The sequence below is a fragment of the Myxocyprinus asiaticus genome, chromosome 8 (genome assembly GCF_019703515.2).
Source record: "Myxocyprinus asiaticus isolate MX2 ecotype Aquarium Trade chromosome 8, UBuf_Myxa_2, whole genome shotgun sequence".
Taxonomy (NCBI): domain Eukaryota; kingdom Metazoa; phylum Chordata; class Actinopteri; order Cypriniformes; family Catostomidae; genus Myxocyprinus; species Myxocyprinus asiaticus.
Genome location: NC_059351.1, coordinates 40,289,435 through 40,311,645, shown reverse-complemented (window position 1 = coordinate 40,311,645; position 22,211 = coordinate 40,289,435). Strand labels below are relative to the sequence as shown.

Genomic DNA, 22,211 nt, shown 5'->3' with positions numbered 1-22,211 from the left:
GGAATTACCAGCATATAAATCATAAGTGAAGTACTGTATACAGTAGCCTATATAAAATAACATCTTTTCAATAAATGTTTTCTTAATATTGAATAAATCATCCAAAAAATATTTCAAATATTTCAAAAATACATCTGGTCATCTAAAATCAATTAACTGCCAAAATCTCTCTCTCCTGCATGCATGCTCACACTGCTTGGATGTGTTTGGACTAAACAATCTTAAACTGAATTATTTTACTTTAAACATTTAATAATTGTTTAAGAATTATTTTATTTTATTTTAATTATTTGCTTTAATTACAGATCTGTTTCTCTGTCAGAACCTGACAGCATCAAATCTGTAATTCAGTGAATACCTAGAAACAACTGAGAAATGTTCTGCAAAAAAATAAAAATAAAGTAATAATATTCGTTCGTATTCCATTTTTGTTTTCATTCCTTGGAAGGTTTTCAGTCCCTGGTGATTTGATTGTTCCTAATAAGGCAAGAAATGTCACCAACAGGTCACACCATATGGTCACAACAGTGTGCTTGCTAAACTGATGTCCCACAATCAAAACATTATAGCTAATTCTTAACCTCACTGAATCACTCTATTAAATTTGAATAAGTGCAAGATAAAGGCAAAGAAAATACAAATGTGGGAGGAAATGACACAAGGAATTGAATTTGCAATGCAGAAGAGGATTAAATATTGCACATAAAGATACCAAATGGGTGTTTAATTGTATGATTGTGTATCTTAAAATCACATTAATGACTTCAAAAGACATTTAAAAACATTGAATTCATTGATTTAATTCTATTCAGTGATGAATTAACAATTTTTTCTCTGCATGACAAATTTATTTTGTCATTATGTTCTCTTCTACCCACAAATCTGTTTTGGCTTTCTTATGGATATGGGGAACTTCTCCCGTATGCCCCTCCAAACCTCCCTTTGAGCTCTGACTTTAGACACTACGGTATAGCTCTATATCAGATGTAACAGTGGTGATTATAAAAAAGTTAGTCCAAGTTATCACACCGCCTTCGTGAGATCTGTCAAATGCTTTTTGCACCACTCGTGTGTTAGTTGAGAAAGAGGAGCACCTCATCAGAGGAAGATTAGCTACCCAGCATACAACTGTTGCTCTAATCCGCTCTGAGAGGATAGGCTTAGGACAACTACAAGCCTGCAACAACACTGCCATATTGTTTGTTTTTTGCAATGAAAACGGAGAACAATCCTGTGATATTTCTTGCATGAACAGATTGATAAGTGGTCATCTATAACACGAGCCCTGAAAGGTTCTCTTGGAGCTGTTCAACTGGGTAGGCCTATATTCTGGGTTTAGTTGTAATGTTTTCTAATTATCCAGTCTAAAAACGACCTCTCTTGCTCTCTTATTTATATTCTGTATTAGGCAGCATAGCAATTTGAACTCTTGTAAGTATAGCATATTGAACTGAAGATGAAGGACCGACTGGAACAACTTAAAGCGGTAAGTGAAGAAGATGTTCTCATGAGATATGATTTATAATTTTTGACAAATGTTGAACACAAACACACTGGGTCTTTGGAATGATTTCCTAGATTGATTTTTACCTGTGGCAATGAGGTCCTGAATGGGCAATGATGTATAGGGTATTCATACAGTTTTCTAGATAGACATTTTTTTTATTTGATTTTGGGACAATAATTGGTGGGCTATTGTTTTACATGATGATTATACAATTACGTTAAAAGAGTAGTCTGAACAACATCTTGACTGTGAACATAGTTTTTTGTCTCATACGATAAAGTGTGTCCGATATCGCACGCCCCATATTGACATTTGATCAGGTGCAGGGTGTGAATTATAGATACCAACAATTCAATTTTCACTAGCTGAAACGCTAATTATTGATATAAGCAATGAAATTGCTATTAGTGAAAATGATAATTATTGACGTCAGTAGACTAAATACATTTGCACTAGTAAAAACATTAATTCTTTAAATAAAAAATTACATCATTACTCATGGAAATACCCATTCTTGATATCAAAAATTACATTTCAACTGTAAAAAACATAGTTACTAATACCTGTACCTGCATTTCAATTAATAGAATTTCACAATGATCTGTCATTCACTCCTGTTTAAAACACAGTTACACACACGTTTCTCTAGTTTCTTACATGTCTACAGTATAATCTATAATTAATTTCTTACCAATTTCCCATACCAGCTATGTACTTCTTACTTGTAAAAATGATACTTTTGGACTCAGTTACAACTAGTGAAAATGCTCATTTTTGATTTCTGTAAATGTATTTCCACATGTTAGATTCAGAATTTCAGATGTCTGGAAATGGATTTCAAATATCAATAAATTAAAGAGTAATTAAAGATCTCTTATGAGGCTTTCTTGCTAGTTATAACATAATATGTAGACATCTGAAATGAACATTGGCACTAGTAAAAAAAAACTAATTACAGATATCATATATTTGCATTTTTTGCTAGTTTAATTCAGTTGAATGGACATAGTATCAATGTAATTATTGATATTAAAAAATATTATATTTTTACTAGTAAGATATAGTAGCTGATATGTGAAATTGGAAATTAATCTAGTAAGAAATGAGTTATAGACACGAGTAACTGCATTCTGAACAGGAGTGAATGACAGACCATTGTGAAATTCAGCAAGTGAAAATACAGTTGCAGATATCAGTAATTATATATTCTAGTTTAAATTCCATTTTTGATAAAAAGAATGGGTATTTCCGCAAGTAATTATGTCATTTTTGAAATCGAGAATTAATGTTTTACTTGTCCAAATGTAACTATCAAGAATTAGCATTTTAACTAGTAAAAATCTATATGTAGAAATCTATAATTCAAATCCTGCTCATGATTAAATGCTTGCAAAACGTCTGACTGATAGCTGAGCACACACAAGAAGTGCACATGCATCTGTACCATCCATGTCCTCCTGTCCTGAACATGGCAAATATCCGTATCTTTCAAAGGTGTTTAATTTCTGTAGAACTGAACATAAGCTGCAATATCATTCCTACATTTGGTAGAATCTTTAGGTTTAGTGGCAAAGTCAAAATGATGTGGAAACACTTACTGTAAAGTTCTTTTATGTCCTAACAGAAGTCGGATCAAACTCCAGATGATGTGGAAGTTCCAGTGGAAAGTAAGGAATTTATGGATGACTTCTTTGCCCAGGTATGTGCAAATCAACTACATTTCATCTGAATGAATGTGGACATCCCTTTACTGAATGTCATAAATTACTAATTTTGCATGTGTTCTGCAGATTGAGGAAATCCGAACCAGTATAGACAAGATTGATGAGAATGTGGTTGAGATAAAGCGACTGTATTCTGTCATCCTCTCTGCACCTACATCAGAACAAAGTTAGTTTTATCACCCTTTAAGTATAAAACATCCAACCCTTTACATTGCTTTAAGTGTTCCTATGTATCTTTAAAGTTACATATCATTTCTTTTTTGTCACACATGTTCATTTCTCCATATGCATCCTCTAAAATGCTGTTCTCGCTCCATGATTAATCTAAGGTTAGTTAGTCTTGTTACTCTTGCCTGTAACTTTCTCTTTTGTTCTCTTATCTCTCATCTCATTTACCACCCAGAGACGCAGGATGAATTGGAGGCAGTCACCAATGAGATAAAGAAACTGGCCAACAATGCTCGCAACAAACTCAAAAGTCAGTTTTCTGCTCTTTCATTGACTGTTCAACAAAATGCACAAATCTCATGCATACTCATGATTACTTTCATATTATACACTCACTGTGAATCCTTTACCTGTATGATCCTATTGATGCCACTAGACTGATCAGCTCACTAGATGATCACATGTGATACCATATGCTACCTTATGCTACTTTCAGAGTTGAAAAATTAACTGTCAACCAATGTTGTTAACAGGCATTGAGCAGAGTTTGGCATCTAATTCTGAGGAAAGAGTTTCAGCAGATATACGGATAAAGAAATCTCAGGTAACCCAGCAACCACTGTTTCTCCCACAAATACACAAGCAATTGCCACAAATCATTAGCTTTTGCACTCACACTATGTTCATCTCCTACTTTTCAGCAAGCCATTCTTGCCAAGAAGTTTGTGGAGGTGATGACCAAATACAATGAGGCCCAAATGGAGTTTAGAGAGAAGAGCAAAGGGCGCATCCAGAGACAGCTGGAGATTAGTGAGTGACGACAAACACAGACCTTCCGCAGGGTTTGATACAAAAATTCCTGTGTTAGGTAAAATCCAAAGTTATGCACATTTTTAAAGCCAATGTTGGATCCTGTCTTACAGCTGGAAAAGCCACTACTGATGAGGAATTGGAGGAAATGCTGGATGGAGGGAACGCAGCAGTCTTCACAGCAGGGGTGAGTACAATGTTTTATTGTAAGAATCCACCTTGTTTGCACATTGTACGGGTTATTTGATACATTCCATATATTGGCAGTTTATTGTGTGTTGTTCAAACAATTTTGTCTTCTTATCTATAGATTATGGACTCTGGCATCTCAAAGCAGGCACTAAGTGAGATTGAGGCAAGACACAAAGATATTATGCGACTGGAGAGCAGCATAAAAGAGTTGCACGACATGTTTGTGGACATTGCTATGCTGGTGGAGAATCAGGTTCGTGGATCTGTCTTTTCCAGAGAGTAAAGCAAGGATTTAGCCCCACTTTCTAGACATTATGATTACTGCTGTTGCTGTCAGGCAGAACATCATAAAGCACTTATTTTATAATGCCCAAAAATGAATTTGCATTGTTTGCATTTTGTCAACAGGGAAGCATGATTGAGAGGATTGAGAGCAACATGGATCAGTCGGTGGGCTTTGTGGAAAGAGCTGTGGCTGACACTAAAAAGGCAGCCAAGTTCCAACAGGAAGCACGCAGGGTAAACTTGGAAATGACAAGAAATGTGGATATACAATGATCGTAACATATCACTGTATAAATGTCATGAATTTTCGATAAAGCTATGGAGCTTTAGTGACTATACTTTGATTTGAATTGTCAAATTCGAATGCCAGTAACAGTTTCACTTGAGTATATAAAATGACAAAATGTAGACAACCAATGCATTTTGTATTTCCAGTGCAGCATTTTATTTCCCTTGCAGAATCTTTCTCTCCACTGAGTTTCTTCTGTTTTTTTTTTCTCTCTGGTCTTATTTTCTTGCATGGATGTCCTCTGTCTCTCCCACATGAATTCAACACCATCTCTATCTCTATATCTGTTCTCTTCAACTTCCAAATCTCTCATTCCCTATCTATACCTCTTGCTCTCCTCCACTGTTATTTCATCATTACCATGATCTCCCTGGCCACGCCCTTACACCTCTGTAGAAGAAGATGATGATCATGCTGTGTTGCACAATTCTTGCGATCATCTGTGGTGCTCTTGTGTATAGCTGGCTGACATAAGCTTTCTGCAAGGTAAACATTCTTTACCACTAAATTGGTGGGGACTAAATGTCCCCACAAGATTATAAAACCTGAACTCTCCTACACTGTGGTAATTAACACACTGTATTATAATGTAATTTGTTTTGTTTTTTGTTTTTTGTTTTTTTTGCGGGTTAGATATTGAGTTAGGGGATAGAATACATAATTAGTTAGTTAGTATAAAAACAGTATAAGTAAAAAGAAAGTGAATCTGACAGAAAAACAAACTAAAAGTATGTGTGTGTATGGGTTAATTGTATTGGTTTAATAGGTGAGAATACCAGCACTTTGTAAAGAATGTCAGACCTACCCATATGTGATGTTGTATGTTGACTATTTGTGAGACTGAGTGACATTCTGTCTTTCCCAGGTGAAGAGGTTATCTACTCCTCCAAGTCTCTGTCATCAATCAAGAGAAGTATCTTAGTACCAGTGAGCCATAAGCCACCATGCTTTTCAGTGCTTGTTTAACTCAATTTTTCTTTTTGTCTTTTTCCTCATTTTTAGTTCTCCTTATCTATTGGCCTTGCTGCAAATGTGATGTGCAAGCTATCTGTTAATTTTATAAAGGGTATTGACATGAATAATGCTTTTATTGACAATTGTTTTCAGGGAAGTCATGATATAATTCATATGTGAGGATACACATAAGAGAGAAGTTTTGCGTATGAGGCCTCATTTTTGTAACTGATTATTGAATCATTATATACTTCTACTATTTAATATTTTGTGCCCTCTTAGTCTTTTCTGAAAAAATAAAAAAATCTTAAAGCTTTTTTAAAATCATGTTTAAGCAGTCTAAATTACGTATTTCACGATTTTCAAAGAGGGGTTCCAGTCATTACTTATGAATGTAATGCTGTAGAGTAGCATAGAGTTGACTGTATTTCTTATGTTTAACAGAAAATTTTATCTTATGTCAATGATAATCATAGAATAGCATATTATGGAGGCATCTCAGATTATTTAGAGACTTATTTCAGTTTGATTGTGTCATTAAAAGACCTGTTCTGTACAGAGTTGCGTACAGATGTGTCACTCGTTATTTCATCTAGGCTTAAAGATGCTCTCAGTAATTCTTTCCCCATTAAAAAAGTTTTTCTCCAAAAGAAATTAATTGTAATTTTTAAACATATGTATAAAGTCATGACCACTCACATGAGATTAGGACTCTAGCCATATCAGTAATTTTATAAAAGCTGTTTTATTCTACATGGGGCAGGGGCACCCTCACGGGGGCTGCCATTTTAGAATCACATGACCATCTGATCTCAGTAATCTTAATCTCAGCAACCATATTGTTATTGGACACTTTCTCTCTTGGAATAAATTTATCATGGCCGATTGTGAATAGTGAATTTCAACAATGGCATCTGTAACTGAAAACTATTGATTTTGAATGGTGCTGCATCCACACTTCTAGGTGTCACTGCAAGTCCAAGATGACACGAACAAAAAGTTACTGAGTGCATCACTATTAACATCTACTAAACATCTTAAAAAGAGTAGATTAACAAACATTATAAATCATAATCGTCTCAAAAACATCTGCTGAATGTCTAATTGACTTCTGAGATAAACATCTTATAGACATATTGCAGATGAGAAAACAACCTAAAAAGGACGTCTTCCAGATGTAAAACACACATATTACAGAATCAGGGTGTTGTACGTGTGCTCTCAAGACACTTTCGGCAATATTTAGTTGGTTTTGACATGGTAGTTATCGACAGATGTCCAATCAAATCACAGGCTGAGCTTTGATGGCTGACCAACCAGCAACTACTTCCTGATCTGAGCTAGCCTTGGATTAAATGAAAAGTTTTGCCATGCGGAGTTACCTATGGTCGGTCACGGAAGACAATACAGTGAGCAGTGGTTTTCCAGTTTATTTGACGCAAACAAATGTCGAGGACTTTATGACGACCTTGTGTGAACTTGCTCTTTGCTAGCATGCTAATTTGAAAGAAAATGTAGATTTTTTTCACAAGACGGCCCAAACGAGGCTCATATATGCGAACATGGACTGGGTGTCCACAAGCGATGGGACGTCAAGCATGGGAAGATCAAAGGTATTTAATGGATATGTTTTATTTATCACATTACAAACAGCATGTTTATTTTAAAATTGATATATATTTTAATCGCAGAACTTCGGCTAAAATTAAGCTAGTGTCTATATTTTAGTGTTTGATTGGCTACCATCATGACTCTTTCACCACACGTAAGCCAATCTTTGTGTAGTAGCATTGATCGGCATGCAGTTTTGTCAATGAGAGCGTGGCTCCTCTGGTCACATGTTCTACTAATAGTCTCTTGTTTCCGCCTCTCCTTGAAGTGACATCAATATCAACCAATGAGAGTCGAACCGATGGCGTCGCATTCGTTTGTGATTGGATGCTGATTTGTAGTAGGCGGGGATTGCTTCGTGGTGTTTTTGTGACGATGTGAAAATGGCGGCGAATGATCTTCCACATTAACTTTGTCGTGAATTTACACAGTGGAGCTGTCTTAATAATGCTTAGTTTCACTTAGAACAGAAAAGTCACTTGAGAAGCCTAGGCGGAATGTACATTTAATAGTACACGAGGACTGTTTTAACGGCTGGATTTCCCCACTCTGAGCCCGAGTTTAAGTCTTGTGGAAATATGGTTTTATTTGAAACTTAAACGGAGGTTATCTTATGTTACTCGATAAATATACGCACCAAACTCATAATGTTTTACTGCAATATTAGACTTTGCACATATTAGCCGTATGTGTAAGCAAGCCCCCATAGCACTTTGTAATTGTATATCTTTTTACGGCTGTGGGCGAGTTAGCGGTTGGTAAGCTGCTCGTTCATTCTCCCCTCAGCAGCGCTTAGCTTGATATCCTAGTATTATATCTTGCCAATGTTTATCCTCTTATTTTTTTTTTTATTTAGTACGACGGGTTTATAGTATTATATGACAAGATACATTTTTAAATTGGTTATAAGAACGAAGCTTGTGACGATTTTTTTTAAAACTACAATCGTATCGTAGAATCTCGACAGCGTATTCGATACCGTATTCATGTAGTGTATCGTACTTTGATTTAAACGAGCAGCGAGTACAGTGACCCTCAATAATAACTGTGACGGTTATTTTTGACGCGATTAACGGAGATTCACTGGCTCGCGACTCGCCGGTGCTGCGGCGGGCAGCGCGTGAGTCTTCATTTGGACAATGGACGATTCCAAACCGCGTTACAGCAAGCGACTGGTAAGTGCAGCACAGTGGTGCTTGGAAACTAAAATGCGTTGATTTGCGTGGTACATTGTGTTCTGAGCAGTGGAGTATCTCTGGGCTGAGAAGTAGATGAAGTCCATTGCACTTCCAGAAATGTTCAGTGAAGCTGTGGAATATTTAGCAGTAATGTTCACTGCTGCTATTTGATACAGTCATACAAATGGGAAGAAGTATCTGCAAGGTGTCACTAAAGCTGCCTCAAAATAATTATTTTCATTTTCTCTGAGTTGGTTTCATGCATTCAGATGTTGAATGCTTTGACCATATCAGATGTCACGAGGTCAATAAAAGATTTCTTGGAAGCCTTGGCAAATCTGGCACTCCAGATATCTTGGAAGGGGTTAATGTCATGGCAATAAATAGGATGTGTTGCTGTGTTGGCTTGGGTTAATTAAAGCATCAGGCTTCAATTCCTGGGTTCCACTGTGGGTTCACACTAGTTTGTTAGAAACCGTTTTTGACACATTTGCATTGTAATCTTCCAGAAAATGGTTTATGCAATATGTTGGTGTTAGTTTGTCTGAATGTGGTATCTGGCTATTATTTTCACGATTATTCAAAAGGGCAATGGCATATCTTGTGATCCAGAATAAGTCTGTATATAATGTCAATATATTTATAAAGCAAGAAAAAAAAAATAACAGACTGTTGACCAATGTGCTGTACAATAATCTAATAAGCATAAGACATCAAAATAAATTCAAAAAATGGATAAGACAGAAAAGGAGATACAGCAGAATAAATGTGAATAACACAAATAAATATAAAGTAAAACCTAATAAAGTAGGTTGTCTAAATCTGGTGCCACACTAGCCGATTTTTCCAGTGATTTTCAGGTGTGCGCTTCATTAACATAATCGCCAGCCTGGCGGAGGGAGACAAAGCTGGCATTAGCGTATGCCAGTGGGAGGTCATTAATCACTTGACCGTCGACACTCCCTGCTCAGCTAATGGCTTCAAAAACTGAATAAGCACATCAGGCTTGCTTGAAAAATCATCCTGTCGCCTGGGCGGGCTCTTGTGTTCTCTTCAAGTGACCAATGAGCTGCTGCTTTTACTGAAGAACTGACAAAACATCAAGCTGATCTGAATGTTTTCATCGCACTCAGCTGCATATCATCACAAACACAATAATAATCCATTGTGATTCTGCAACCAAGCGTTTTTCCCTGCGTTTTTTCTCATACACTAAAATGACTAAATGAAATCAGAAAGAGGAGGCACAACAGTCTGTTTTTATTGAACATAATTTTTTCCCTCACTGAAAGCTGCATATGGACATATGCGTTCTACGTCAAGCCTTGAGGGGATAAATACACAATCACACACTTTACAAGGTAAAGTTACTCCATGAATCGCTTCCTAAATCACTGTATTACACTTGTTTATGGTCATGTGGTACTGCTGTTGTTATTTCGGCAAGCTACACATGACAGGGAATCAGAGGGAGAGAGAGTTGCAGTGAGTTGGTATGTTTGTCACCCCTCCACCATTCTTAATCGGCCAGTGTGTGATACCTCTGACTGAAAAGTGAGATGTTTGGAGTCTGATAGTTTGGCATAATTATATTGGTGTAAAAGATTTTTTTTTTTTCTTGGGAGTTTTGATTGTGTAGAACATGTAGAACCATATAGCTTGACTTGCTGCATCCATTGTGTAGTGTAGAATCCATAAATCTAGTCTGAAATCATGTTGGTTGGTTTGGTTGTTGGTGTTTTGAGAATGTTCATAGTTTTTTTGAAGAAACGGCACCGTTCTTTAAATGTATGGTTGGAGGGAGTGCTGTGTGCAATCTGCCTGTTTTTGAAGAAAGGGGGAAGTGGAAGACTTACGATTGGATTGGTTCAGCAGACCATGTGATCAGAATTGCGGAAACAGAGGGAGAGGAGAGAAGGAGGGGGCACTGCAGAAGCGACAGGATGACCAAGGAGAACAGACAGCAGATATTCTAATTTTGAGAGAGGAAGAAACACAGTAATGGAGAACGGACAGGAGATCCTGACGCTTGTTGATGGGGGAATGTTTATGAGACGGAGAGGCAGGAGGAGGAAGAGGGACGAAGATGTGACACTGAAGGTGCGAGGTGTGTAGTGTGTTGTTGCCCTCCACAAGGGCTTCCTCCAAGTGCACTGCAGTCTAGTGCCTACAGATAGGGAGGAAACAAACAAGGTTGTAGGTAGATGACTGGCTGGGGGGAAGAGCACAGAAAAGAGAGGATTACACTTTCGGCATCTGTCAGTTGCATTGTCCTCCATTATGCTTTCCATTGCTTCTTCACTTCTAGCTAATTTCAACTGCAATGTTTGGATGTTGTTTTGATGTGATTTCCTCCCAGTGTTCCATTAATGGTGTCACATGGGGACGCAGTGCAGGAAAGCTAATGATAGGAATGGTACAGTCTCACCGGTGATTGTTTGACCCATTCTGAGAGTTGAGCATGTCTACATGTACACCAATACGCTGATTACTCTGTAAAATCAGCTTATTTAAAAAATCTGACAAAGCAATAAATCCGCGTTTACACGACATTTGAAATAATCGCGTTATTCTCTGCTTTTGACATCAATTCGTAAAGAAGCATGCGCTCAGCATGTGCGCACATTGGATGAGCCGGTAAGAACTCCGGTTAATGTGTTGACATGCCATGCGAAATCAGTGTAATGGGCAAAAATCTACCTGTGTCGACCGGTTTATTCATAAGCCGTTTATGGCCTTTACGGTGATAAAGGAACGCGGTTTATTGCGTTTACATGACCACACGCGTTGTCAGCTTATTAAGCATTATCGGTGTACGAATGTATATATAATTGTGCTCAATATTGCATATGAAAGAGATTGGGAGATTCGGGATCAGACAGCAGCTGACTGACAGTGTCACGTGGTGCACACAGGCCCAGAGGAGGTGAAAACTGCAGCATCATTCACAAATGTGTACCATCCGTACAGAGCTGACTAAACTGAGCAGTACAGATAACCAGGCTCCAGTGAGTTACTTCACATACCTGGACACTTCAGGGACACATTGGGTTGTGGATGAGTGTTTTTTCTGCAGTGTATTTGGTAAAAGTGCTTGTAATGTCTTTAAAAAAAAAATAAGAGTAGCCTAATTAGTGCAGTGTTCTGTGATACATAAAAGGGGCTGACTTTTTGGGCTGTTGTGAGTGAATGTAAAGCAGTTGTTTTAATTTTAATATAAATGCACATTTTTCTGTCAGTTTATTATTATTTTAATTTTTTTTACAGGGAAGAGGATATGTGAAGGGTTGGCAGCAGTGGCAGATTTCTCAAGATTCTGCACAGTCGTGCCCAGTTCATTTAATTGATTTTTCTCCCCCTTTTGTCCTTGTGTTTGAGAAGGTGTGATGACAAGTATTTATAGGGCATGTGATTGGCTAGCACTCCTACATCGCCATAGAGACATTGAGGGAAGAGTCATGGGTGAGCAGAGGAGGGTCTTATTGTTTTGTTTAAGAGGGTGTATGCCTGTGAGTGTTACTCACCTGCTCTTGCAATAGTGTAGTGATGTGTTTGAGCAACATGACTAACATTTCAAATAGGCGCTGTTTCAGATGCTACTTGTTTGATTTTTTTTATTGTAAAAATATTTTCGTTGTAAACAGCTTTCTAGGTCAGCCCTCTATATGTGACCAAATTTCACACTATGCAAATAAAAAATGTCTGGCTAGTAAATTTCACTTGCAAGTGATTGAGTTGTGGATTTAGCGGAGTCTTTTTAGCAAGTCGGGTCACTCCGCGGCCATCTTTGGAACGCTCCCAGGCAGCTATTTTTCTATGTAAACAAGCGACATACAACTGCAGCTCCTACAAATGAAATCTCCAAATCAGTTGGTCATTACGATCAAAGAACATATTTCAAATCAGCAGTAAAATCTGACAACACTAATATCATAAATTGTGCTTCTTTACATCAGATTACGCTAAAAAAGAAATTTTACCGGCTTGCATAGCTAATGTGCATGCATGTTCTCGTATTGATTGACAGGCAATGACTGTGTCTAAAAGCTGATTGCTCTTGTACCTGTAAGGCGTAACTTTCTTTCTACATTGTTGACCACTGGGCTGTCCAATTTCTCCCATTAATTTTAATCGAAGTGAACTGTCTCTGCTAAATAGTCTTTGGTATTAGTGAAGTTTAGCACTGAGATCCTTCACTGCATGTTGTTGCATGAGTTCGCACCCTGAAGGAAATTTATAAGGGCTAGGAGAAAAAATGGGTTCTCTGATGATTCGTGATTCTTTCTCCAACGATTCAGAATCGATTCTGAATTGAATTTAAACCTCTGCAGCCTAGTGCTGCTTATGTGCTTGCCAGAGACAGAGTGAGATGCTTAAAACATGCGCATAAACTAAAGCCAAGCGCAGAACTGTTAACAGACTGGATGTATCATCCACACAACCATCGTCCCTGACTGAAACTACAATGCCAAAATTCATTCACAAACTCACGCATAGAGCAGCAGTGGTTTATTCGTGATAACGTGGGGCTGGGCGATAAAATAAATCTAAATATTTATTGCGACAAAAATCGACGATATCAATAAGCTTTTGAGTAATTTTCTATATTTAGCCAATTTTCTACATCTAGCTGATCAGGTGAATGTCACTAAAAACACAAGCAGTTTGGCTTTCTCAGACTGTATGAAGTCCCGCGGAAACTGTCACATTCCCAAATATTGTTCACTTTTACACATTAAACCAAACTAGTGACCATACACGTAAGAGCAATTGTGCTCAATTGCTTTTCCTCCATCTTTTTTCCTTGAGCTTTGTTTAAACTTTCGCCTGGCAGCACAGTGTCCTGCACGTGCAGCTCTCAAAGTGTTTATGTGCTATCAGGTACGTTTACAGCTGTGCGTATGTAAACTAAGACACAGGTGTACACACTAATTTCAAATGGGTGAAGACTCGAGGTGAATTAACACTTACATTTCGGTCTGTTCCTCACACAACATTATCGTTTGGCTTCAAAAGAATTGCAATATATGGCATGACTGTTATGGATGACTTATGATGCTTTTAATCTATATGAAGCTATAATCACGATCCTCTTGTGATCCATCTTGTGTTTTTACAGATTAAAAAAGTCAGATTGGTTTTGAGCGACGAGGGTGAGTAAATGATGGCAGAAGTTGTTTTTTTTATTTTTTTTTTAGGTGAGCTATTATACAGTATTTTAACATTGCTCCTGTACAGGGCTGGATAAACCACATCAAGGGGGGGCACCACGAGAGGTACGTTTTTATTTCAGTGGTTATTAATGTTTAGTATCATTAATTAGGTGAAAATTATTGTCCAGAGGTTCCACTCTGGTACTGAAACAGTACATAGACGGCACTGTCACGTGATACCTGTTACTTTTCTTAGCACTGGCCAGGATGGGCCAATCACAGTTGTTTTATTATTACTGGATGAGGATTTTAAAAATGCTTTATAGAGGCAGATTTCCATTTACGGGTATAAATCCTTGCAACTATCAGTTTTTATTAAAAAATAACTGCATTTTATAATATGCAGTATAAAAATATCTCCAATGAAATATAAAACATTCTAAAATTTAATCCGGATGGATGGAGGATTCAGTTTACTGAGCCTGAAGTGCCCTCTGCAGGAATAAAACTGTGTATCATTTGACACCATCAATGACTGACTACATTTGCAATTTGCAATATGTTCACACAAAGCCGGTTTCAGTGGCTTCCCAGGTGAGTTTGAGATTAGTTTGAGCAAACTGTTTTTTTGGTCTCAAGAAGGCGAGTCCGTTTTTACCGGTGTTCATTGCCATAGCAACTTACGCTACACGGCTAACCTGCTCTGGAGCTGGTTTTATTCTGGGTTACAGATTAGGGATGCACTGATCCGATACCTGGATCGATATCGGCTCCGATACTGAAGCTTTTAGAGGGATCGGTCTGACGAGCCCGATCCAAATTAGGAATGGGCATTTTGGTCATTTTGTCTACTCGAGTACTCGGACTAATTACTCAAGTACTTGTCGAGTACTCAGGGCGATTACATGTTCATAACTGTATATATAATAACATGTCTGACAAACGTCTTTGGCTGCTGCATTGTGCCTTGTTGTTCCAGTGTGTCGTCTATTTATTATTATAGGCATAAAATAATATGTTACAAAATATACAAAAGATTCAAAATATAATGCATAATATTTTATCATTATGTGACTATTCGCTGTCCAACTCTGAAAGAATGTGCCCAACGCACATCTGTCTGTTCTTCCTTCAGGTTACCGTAGTAATCTTAGAAAGCATGTACCAGTTTTTTTAGTGACTGTCTGAACCGTCTATTTTCAAATAACCATTGCGTGTTAAATTAAAGTTCAGTTTGAAGACGCTACATTGTGTTCCATTTAGCTGCGCTCTGTCTAGCTGTTTGAAACACTCGCCTGCTGTATATGTGTTGCTTCAGCGTGTTGAGTCCACTGCCACACGTGCCTGGAGTGTGTGTGCCCCCCCAAATGTTCGCTCTTGTGAGGAAAGCTGCGAAGCTCTATATTGTTGTTGCTGTGATTCATGAAGCGTTCCATTCAACTCGGAGAGTCTGAATTGCCACCTTTCAACTGGGGAAAGTGCAACGGAATGACACTTTATATTGTACATCTAACTTGGAAACTCGTGCAGAAATCTTCAACTCCCATTTCGTCGAGATGCAGGTGCGTGTTACTTCACGCAGGGCAGGGAGGTTTACAGGCAGTGACAAACATTTAGTTTTATTAAATAATATCCATTAATGAGTCAAAATTCTTACATGAAATGATAAAACGTGTTTAGCAAACGTTTTGCAGAGACAGGTGTTCAAAACACGGTTAATAATGATAGCATTGCTGTGTTGTATGCTATGAGACGTTTCTGACAATCAGTGTACCCCTCAAAACCACAATGTAATCAAAATTCAAAATAAGCTCTTTGTGTGTTTAGTTGTCAGGTAATTGTCACTGGATTTAGAATTAAATGAAAAGTCACATCATGCGTGATCACTATCGATCATCGTTTTCATGATCAATCATTGCTGCCATGTCCGAGTACCCGAGTACTCGTGCCCATCCCTAATCCAAATCGGATACTGTGTGTTAGTCGTGTTCGTTACTGTCAAGCTCCAAAAATGACATAAAAGAGCCACAAAAACACCATTAAAGCAGTTCATATGACTCGTGCATTTTATTCAAAGCCACTTGAAGACATGAAATAGCTCTGTGAATCACAAAAGGCTGTTTTTATTAAATAAATATATAGTATACGCAGCGCCAGCGCGTTAGTAAATGGTGCTGCTCTGTTGAACGAACTCACGCACAGGCTGGTCATTCACTCGCAGCTATTTTTAGCCTTCACAGCGGTGTGCAATATTTGAGCGCTACTCAAGAACAGCATCTCAGATGTAGATGCTCAATAGTTCGATTCACTTATAATATGCATTTAGAACGGCACCGGAGGTGCATTTTACCAGAATTTGAATAAGAAGCAAATTAAACTACTGTGAACTTGCCTACAAACAGACACATACAGGACTTCCTGGAGAGTTTAGAATGTCAAAATAAAAGCGTGAGGGTTTAAAAAGTGCACAATTTAAATATATTTTGTAATTAAAATTAAAAGTCAATAATAATAATTATATTAATAATTTATTATTATTATTATTGTCATCATTAGTATTTGTTTACAATTTCTAACAATATTTAAGGTGAATGGGTTCCAAAAAATAACTGTGTGAATGAAAATTGGACTGATGTCTTACAACTAAATTGAACAAAAAGAGATCTGAAAAATTTAAAGTCCAGATGCAAGTTGAAACATTTTTTTAAAAAAAGAGGCAAAAATAAAACACTGGTTTATGTTCTACTGAAGACTTTAAGATTGGAATTACTGTTAATTTTGCTGCAACATTATCTAGTATACTAGTTAATAATAAAGTGTTTCTTAATAAGCTATACATTTATATTGAAATAATGTGTAGTTAGAGGTTTGTGTTTCTTTACATATTAAAGAGTACTCCCAATTAAAAAACAACACTGGTATCGGCTTGGGATCGGTATCGGCTGATACTGAGATTTCTGATATCAGAATCTGATCGGAAATCTATTACAGATCGCAAACATATTCTGAACTAATCATCTATGAGTAAAGTGACATCTCTGACCCGCTTTATCTCTCACTCCAAATTAAAGCACGCTTGACACGGAAATGTATATGTTTAGTGAATTTAGATTTATAAATTAAGATTTAATATTTTAGACCTATATAGTAAGATATTATAAGATGGTTTATTGTAGAGATTGGGGAATCTTTTTAGGTTTTTGTTTTTTAAAGGGGGGTGTGACCAAAAAAATTTGAGAACTACTGGTGTAATGTGTGACCAAAGATGAGATCCATGCATTTTCATTTCATGTCTTTTAATATCTTTTCTGTTCTTTACAGTCGGTTGTTGATCAAAAAGTAAATTTGATCAATGGTGATTCTGTCCTCATCGTGTCTGTAGAGGGTTGTTAGAGATTGTTTATGTGTTGCTAAAGGCACCATTATTTGTTGTACTTCAGTGGCATGATTTAAAGTATTGCTTGTTTTAAATACAATTCTTTGTGAAAAGACTTTCCTACAAGATACAAAAAGGACTTGGTGGTGATGAAGCTTCTCAGTCATAGATTTGTTGAACTGACTGACAAAGACTGAATGAAATGCAACCATGAAATTGCAATTGCATATGATATACAACTGTGTAATTTAAGTCTTTAAATTGTAATGTTAAGTAGGGCTTGGGAAAATTGATTCACAGATGTCAAACAGAAACATATCTGAAGCCTTTAGATAAGTTTAGCCTAATAGCCAAATACAAAAAGGCAATACAAGCCTTATTTTGCAACATCTTAACAATCTAAAGACATTTTGACTGATTTCCGCCAAAATTGTATACCCATAAGAGCTTATAACTCTAAAAAAGAATGGCAAAGAACATCAATTGCATGGTGTACATTTTTAGAAAACCTTTCAAAATTTAAGAAAATATATTTTGATCCTGCTCAGAGACTCTTATGCTTCAACACTGCTGACAAAATGCACAAAATATGAGCGCTAAAAAATAAACTTCAGTTATTAAGTTTGACATTATACCTTTTATACAGGAAGTATGGATGGTCAAATAATTTACTTTGGCGTTGTTCTCCTACATGTCAACTATACCAGGAAAAAAGACTTATAAACATGACTATAGAGACACACTTGAAGACTGTGAACACAAATTAATAAAAAAAAAAAAATATATATATATATATATACATGCATGCATGCAAGAAAACCTAAGGTAAATTTGTCTTTACGTCTGAAACGTCAGTATAAACCTCAGCTCCCCTTAATGACTATCACAACTGTCAGAATGTTGTCGTCAGTAAGTTTGCTGCAAAGTCATTGCAGCATGCTGGGTTCAAATATACCCAAATTGGGTTGAGGCTTCACGCTGTTCTCCGTGGCATCCACGCACAACTCACCACGCGCCCCACCGAGAGCGAACCACATTATAGCGACCACGAGGAGGTTACCCCATGTGACTCTACCCTCCCTAGCAACCGGGCCAATTTGGTTTCGAACTCGCGAATCCATGGGTGGTAGTCAGCGTCTTTACTCGCTGAGCTACCCAGGCCCCCGCTGTCAGGACACTCTTTGAGTTATATCTCTGGATTTACAGATTGTATGATGTCGAGTGAGGGCTTTTTTTTTTAATTCAGGATTGACATCTGTAAGTTGTGATATGTCATTTTCTTTACAATGTGTATTTTTCATGAAGTAATAAACCAAAATGTGTCAAAGGCTGTTTATCTTCTTTTTATTTTTTTTATTTAATGTGGATTTCACACGTTAATACTGTAGTTTGGTCTCTTTTTAAAAATGTTCTCTTTATATTCTACTAATCAACACCTTTCCAAAGGTATATAAGCTAACACATGGCTCTGTGATCTCTCTTTTACTGTTTTATTTTATTTATTTTATGATTGTTGTGATCGCAAATTTGCGAATTTTTAAAATGGAACTGTTCTAATTTATCAGCAAATTTAAAAGCAGTGTTTTAGAATTGGTCAGATCAGCTACATTCATTGTAAAAAAAATTAAATAAAAAAGTCTACGTTTTAAAACGACACCTAATTTGTGCAGATCAAGCAAGTTGTTGAGTAATCGTATCTGAAGATTCAAAAAATAAAATCCGGTATGCTCCGAAGTTCTATAAAAAATATATGAAGATGCTCTTGAAAGAGGAAATAATAATCCAAAAAGGAAAATCAAGGCACACTTCCAGATCAAAAGTATAGTAAAAGCCTTTGTCAATGGCTATAACAATAGTTAAAAACAATGGAAAAAAGAGGGCTGCAAACCTACGCGTATCGGCAGAAATGCCTTCTTCAGGGTGCAGCCTACAACACACAAAAATGACATAAGACTCACTTCATTATTGCTAAATTGGGCACACCTGCTCAGAAGAAATCACTAACACACATAATTTAGTGTCAGAAATCCACTAGGTGGAGTATATCTAGGTACTTAAATCATAGTAAATTTAACAATAAAGAGAGAGAGGGGAAAAAACAAACAAAAAGTAGTGTATACATATAGATTATAACCACAGTAGGAGAAAGACATCAACCATTTAAAGAAAAGGACTAAAGTCAATTTCTTCATTTAAACCTGGAAAATCCATTGCCTTCATCTGATAAATATAGGCATGCTAGGTAGGACGCATCCTTATACCAAGTGTCCTCGTTTAAACGAGACGGCCTTCGTAGGACAAATGGAAACGGAATGTAACATGATTGCTATGACAGCATGCCACTCTTTAACAAGCGCGAGCGCTTCGAGTGAGAAGGTAAAGTCCCTTTAGAAGGGAAGGTATGAGATACATTTTAGGAGCGTTATAATGATATAAAGAGAAAACAAAATAGATTGTACAGGTGTACTTTTAATCTAATACTTTATTTTAATTATATATTAATATAATTATACATATACTCTGCACCCGTCTACTGAGGTACTTCAACTTGGGAATTAACATTCCTTGTGTTTGAACATCATATTTATGGGCAAATTGGTGTCATTTTTTTAGACATTTCCGTTGAAGCAAAGAATTGTGGGTAGTGAGTGCCCACGAAGGATACACCTCATGCATCCTTCAAATTCCCTTGAAAGGTCGCATTTGAAGGTTGCATTCGAAGTGTCCTACTCGCTTTTATGAAACGAGACAGCCTCGATGACGTATGCGGCTGACAAATGCGACCTCCGGAGGACGCATCCTTCCAAATGAGACACAGCCATAGAATGTTTCTCTTTGTAAGTTGCGCAATACCATGTTTATTTTTTGTGATCAGCGCCCCCTAGAGGGCCCGGCACCGGTTCGCTCTGGGTTTAAGAGGTTAAAGCTAAAGTATGTAATTTCTGCGCCACTAAATGGAATTGCAGGAATAAACCTAGTTTTCAAAACAGCTTTTTGAGTACGTCCCCGTCTGTCATTGGTCAAGCAAAGAGATGGTCCCACCCCCAACTCACGCCATTGGTCGAGTCAGTGTAATTGTGTTTGTATAGACTGGTTACTTAAAACTAACAGAGGATTTTCATAGCGCCATGGAGACAAAGTTCTGAAATTTTTCGGGATAATTAACCAATGAATGATTTATGGTTGTCTCTGGATATTAATCTGGGATAGGAGAAAATATTTTAACACAGAAAACGTTACATCAGCTTTAATTTACTTTTACGCAGAGCAGATTTACTCTTGCGCTTCAAATAGACATTCGATCCCTCGCGCTGAAAAGGCGCGTCTCTCTCCCGCTACTTCCTGAATTACTTTTGTTTACATGGTTTCATTTTCACTTTTTTTCTCAGTTTCAGCCAAACTCATCGTTCAACACCTGTGGCTGCTAGTGTGCAATCGTACTTTAGAGCTCCTCGTGTGCAATGAAGCAATTTCAATGATTTTATTATGTAAGAAATTATTTTATCATGTAAGAAGAGGGCGGCGCGCAATGAAAGCAGTGGTGTAGTATACGCTAGTGAGATTGCCAGCTGTGTCAACTGTCTCATATTAGCCAAAATTAATGTGTCAGGATGCCCATTGTTGCGTATTTAAGCGGCGAGCTGACAGGAACCCAGGTCCGGCCAATCCCTTATAACTAACTCTACCTACAGCTGGATACAGATTTATTAACCATTCACATTTACAGCTTGTGTTATTCTAGACTGTGTACACTGTTGTCATCTTTATAGAGCATTATTTTCTCACCAAATATTGCATGCCTAATAGAAGTATTGGGGAGCAACAGTGTGCGGTAGGGATGGGACGATATATTGTATTTCGATATATCGTGAACCAAAAAAATGACAAACCATATAGACCTGCCACGATATCATAATTTTCACACCAGTGCGGTGTTCACGTTCAAACCGACTAATACCGGTATTACTGCTGGTTGGACGCTAAGTGGTACTAAGTGGTAATTTTCGTTAAGCAATAGCCTATACAATAACGCAAGGCAGCTTGATTTCAAACTTTGAACTTTATTTTTTATTTATTTTAACTAAAAATTCAAATGAAACTGAAAAAAATGAAGTGCAATTATAATGTGTGTTGTCCAATTTTTTAAAGATGGCTTTTCAGCAGTGGTGAAGGGCAACATCTCTTTGGCAGCGAACCTACTTCATCCGTGCATTCTCTCCATCGTGGGCTACCGGTTGGGTATTTCTTGTCCGGGCAAACACATCACTTATTGTGGGTTGTTGCGGTTTTAATGTTGGTGTTTTATTACCTTTCATCCCAGGACCCAGTTTAGCTGCTTTGGAAGGGTAATGACTTTGAACGTATGTGAATAAATTTGTTTTGTTCCATCCTAGGGCTGGGCGATATGCAAGAAATATGTTTGATATTTTTATAAAAAAAAAATAAAAAAAAAATCACAATATCCAATTACACCGTCAACCCCCTGGCTTAGGGATCAGTGAATATTCTTGCTTTAGTGATTTTGAATTGAAAATTTAATTCATTTATTTAAAAAACTAAAAACTTAAACCAAAGACATTTCTAAACTCAGATTGCACTTGAAACGAAAAAGCAATTAAAATAACGAAGTGGTAAAAAAAAAAAAAAGACTGATTCCACGAGACTGCACGCCTCCGAACAAATAGCGCATCAGACATGGGCATAGACGACTTTTCTGTCATCTGTTCTTAAAAATATAATAAAGTGTGTTTCTTCAAGCGCGGGTCTGTGTCTAACAGCATTTCTTGTGTCATTCCGAATCCGAGACTTACAGTTACCCACCATGCACATTATATTCACTACCTGCAATTAAACGTCTTCTGTCAGTGCGCATACTTTGCTGCCTGTATAATATGATACGTAGGTAAGGAACATCTGGCTTTCAATGCGTTATTTAGTTTAATTTATCATGGGTTGCAAACTCT

The 22,211-nt window shown here is 37.1% G+C and overlaps 2 protein-coding genes across 11 annotated transcripts in view; both read left to right on the top strand.

Moving 5' to 3' along the window:
• Positions 1–1,164: 1,164 nt before the first annotated feature.
• Positions 1,165–6,489, top strand: LOC127444598 (syntaxin-3-like). The gene is made up of 12 exons (XM_051704055.1): positions 1,165–1,316; positions 1,409–1,486; positions 3,132–3,206; positions 3,298–3,397; positions 3,635–3,709; positions 3,933–4,003; positions 4,101–4,209; positions 4,323–4,396; positions 4,520–4,654; positions 4,810–4,920; positions 5,372–5,461; positions 5,841–6,489. The coding sequence occupies exons 2-11, from the start codon at positions 1,457–1,459 to the stop codon at positions 5,447–5,449; spliced, it is 858 nt and encodes a 285-aa protein (XP_051560015.1). The 5' UTR covers positions 1,165–1,316; positions 1,409–1,456; the 3' UTR covers positions 5,450–5,461; positions 5,841–6,489.
• A 790-nt stretch (positions 6,490–7,279) lies between these two features.
• The window catches only part of LOC127444561 (lysine-specific demethylase 2A-like), a 40,456-nt gene continuing 25,524 nt past the window's right edge, over positions 7,280–22,211 (top strand). The window contains exons 1-3 of one of the 10 annotated variants that reach the window (XM_051703989.1): positions 7,280–7,542; positions 13,838–13,871; positions 13,957–13,994. In XM_051703989.1, the coding sequence (XP_051559949.1) occupies positions 7,492–7,542; positions 13,838–13,871; positions 13,957–13,994 (123 nt within the window). In that variant the 5' untranslated portion in view covers positions 7,280–7,491. Of the gene's footprint in view, positions 7,543–7,927; positions 8,716–8,771; positions 10,826–13,572; positions 13,600–13,837; positions 13,872–13,956; positions 13,995–22,211 lie in introns of those variants that run through there. The other 9 variants (XM_051703990.1, XM_051703988.1, XM_051703996.1 and 6 more) reach the window with 9 other exon arrangements.

Coding starts and splice junctions, on each gene's coding strand:
- LOC127444598 (XM_051704055.1), top strand. CDS start 1,457: ATGAAGGACCGACTGGAACAACTTAAAGCG. Junction 4,004..4,100: donor TACGGATAAAGAAATCTCAG/GTAACCCAGCAA, acceptor CCTACTTTTCAG/CAAGCCATTCTTGCCAAGAA. Junction 4,210..4,322: donor CCAGAGACAGCTGGAGATTA/GTGAGTGACGAC, acceptor CCTGTCTTACAG/CTGGAAAAGCCACTACTGAT.